General features: G+C 54.4%; 2 protein-coding genes across 2 annotated transcripts; one reads left to right on the forward strand and one right to left on the reverse strand.

The window, feature by feature from the left end:
• Positions 1 to 158: 158 nt before the first annotated feature.
• Positions 159 to 728, reverse strand: GNI_071030 (hypothetical protein; the record flags this gene model as incomplete). Its single annotated transcript, XM_011132015.1, has 1 exon — positions 159 to 728. A coding segment is annotated over one exon (570 nt), but the record flags the coding sequence as incomplete, so codon positions are not given.
• A 153-nt stretch (positions 729 to 881) lies between these two features.
• On the forward strand, positions 882 to 1,428 carry GNI_071040 (putative acetyl-coenzyme A transporter; the record flags this gene model as incomplete). Its single annotated transcript, XM_011132016.1, has 1 exon — positions 882 to 1,428. A coding segment is annotated over one exon (547 nt), but the record flags the coding sequence as incomplete, so codon positions are not given.
• Between the last annotated feature and the right edge of the window lie 183 nt (positions 1,429 to 1,611).

The following is a 1,611-nucleotide window of genomic DNA, read 5'->3' on the forward strand; positions in this document are numbered from 1 at the left end:
TGTGCGCAGGACATGTGTGTGTGTGTGTATAGGGCACGCGTATGTAAGGCACGTGCATATGTGGTATCGTTACGGTGTCTCAAGGGTCCTTTGATCATTCTGTTTATAATTTTGTCTTTCAGTGCGTTGCACAGGCTGTTGTCCCCGGTCCTGCTGACCTTGGCAAACAGGCATTCGACGTCTTGGCTGGTTTGCATGTTGTCATGTTCGTACGACGAGTTAACGAAGCGGACTTTCACCCCGCCGGCACTGCCTCCATAAATCTGTTTGCGGACCTCCATCAAGTATTGAATACTTGCTTTCGCGTCATCGATCCGTTCCTCGGTGGCCATAGTGGGGCCGTCTGAGCAGAGGAAGACGACGTCATAGAGCACTAGCTTGAAGAAGTCCGAAGTCAGATGCTCGACGTTCCAGGCACGGCATAGGCTCTGCACGGCGGGATAAAAGGGAGCATGCTTCTCAACCAGCTGTTCTACCCTCTCCCCGTTGTAAAATCTTTCCAAATGATTTTCCTTAACCGCCGACCATAAGGCTTCGAACAGGCGGTGTCGCAAGCTATCGGTGAAAGGGTTAACCACCTCCGTCTCCACCTGCTTGCAACCTCCCAAACTCTGCATCGCTTGAATCTTTGCCCGGTAGTGAGCGTTCTGCTCCAGCACGACTGCGTGACTGTCGCAACGCTGAGCCGCAACAGGCACCTTGGTACTCTTCTTCCTGAAAAACTTCATTGCCACAGGACCACTAACTAGGGACTGATTTGTCCGTCGTCCTAATATTGATTGGGATTTTAGTCGTTGATTATTACCAGGGTGCTCACCTGGTAAAGGCGGGCGGGTAGTCTTTTGGGGGTGGTTCTTGGGGGCAGTGTTTTTTGTGTAGTGATGGCTGGAAAAATGACGGGCAAGCGTTCGGTGGCATTCACCATCGGGCTATTGCTGGTCTTGTACATAATTCAGGCGGTGCCAATGGGTATTTCTGCGGCCTTGCCGTTATCATTGCAAGGTCGGGGCGCGAGTTACAAGGACCTGGCCAAGTTTTCGTTCGCCTCTCTGCCGTTTTCGCTCAAGCTGCTGTGGGCACCGGTAGTGGATACGACCAAGCTACGAGGGCACGGACGCCGTAAGTCCTGGTTAGTCCCCGTCCAGCTCCTTTGTTCCGCCGTCATGGTTCTTGCTGCCGTCGGTCGGTGGCCTTCAAAGTGGGCAGGTGAAGACGGACATCCCATCCAAGTCGGACCCCTCACCGTCTTCTTCTTCACCCTCTACGTACTCATGGCCACACAGGACATCGCCGTCGATGGGTGGGCCCTAGAAATACTACCCGTCCACCTCAAGAAACACGCATCCACCTGTAACACCATTGGCCAATCCCTGGGCTTTTACGCCACCAACATTGCATTCCTACTCTTCAACCATTCCCGAAATGACAGTAACCCCTACGGCACTCCTACCCCCTTAGGGCACTCCTACCCCGCTACGGCACTCCTACCCCCTTAGGGCACTCCTACCCCCCTACGGCACTCCTACCCCCTTAGGGCACTCCTACCCCCTTAGGGCACTCCTACCCCCTTAGGGCACTCCTACCCCCTTAGGGCACTCCTACCCCCTTAGG

The sequence above is a fragment of the Gregarina niphandrodes genome (genome assembly GCF_000223845.1).
Source record: "Gregarina niphandrodes unplaced genomic scaffold scaffold00012, whole genome shotgun sequence".
NCBI lineage: Eukaryota > Apicomplexa > Conoidasida > Eugregarinorida > Gregarinidae > Gregarina > Gregarina niphandrodes.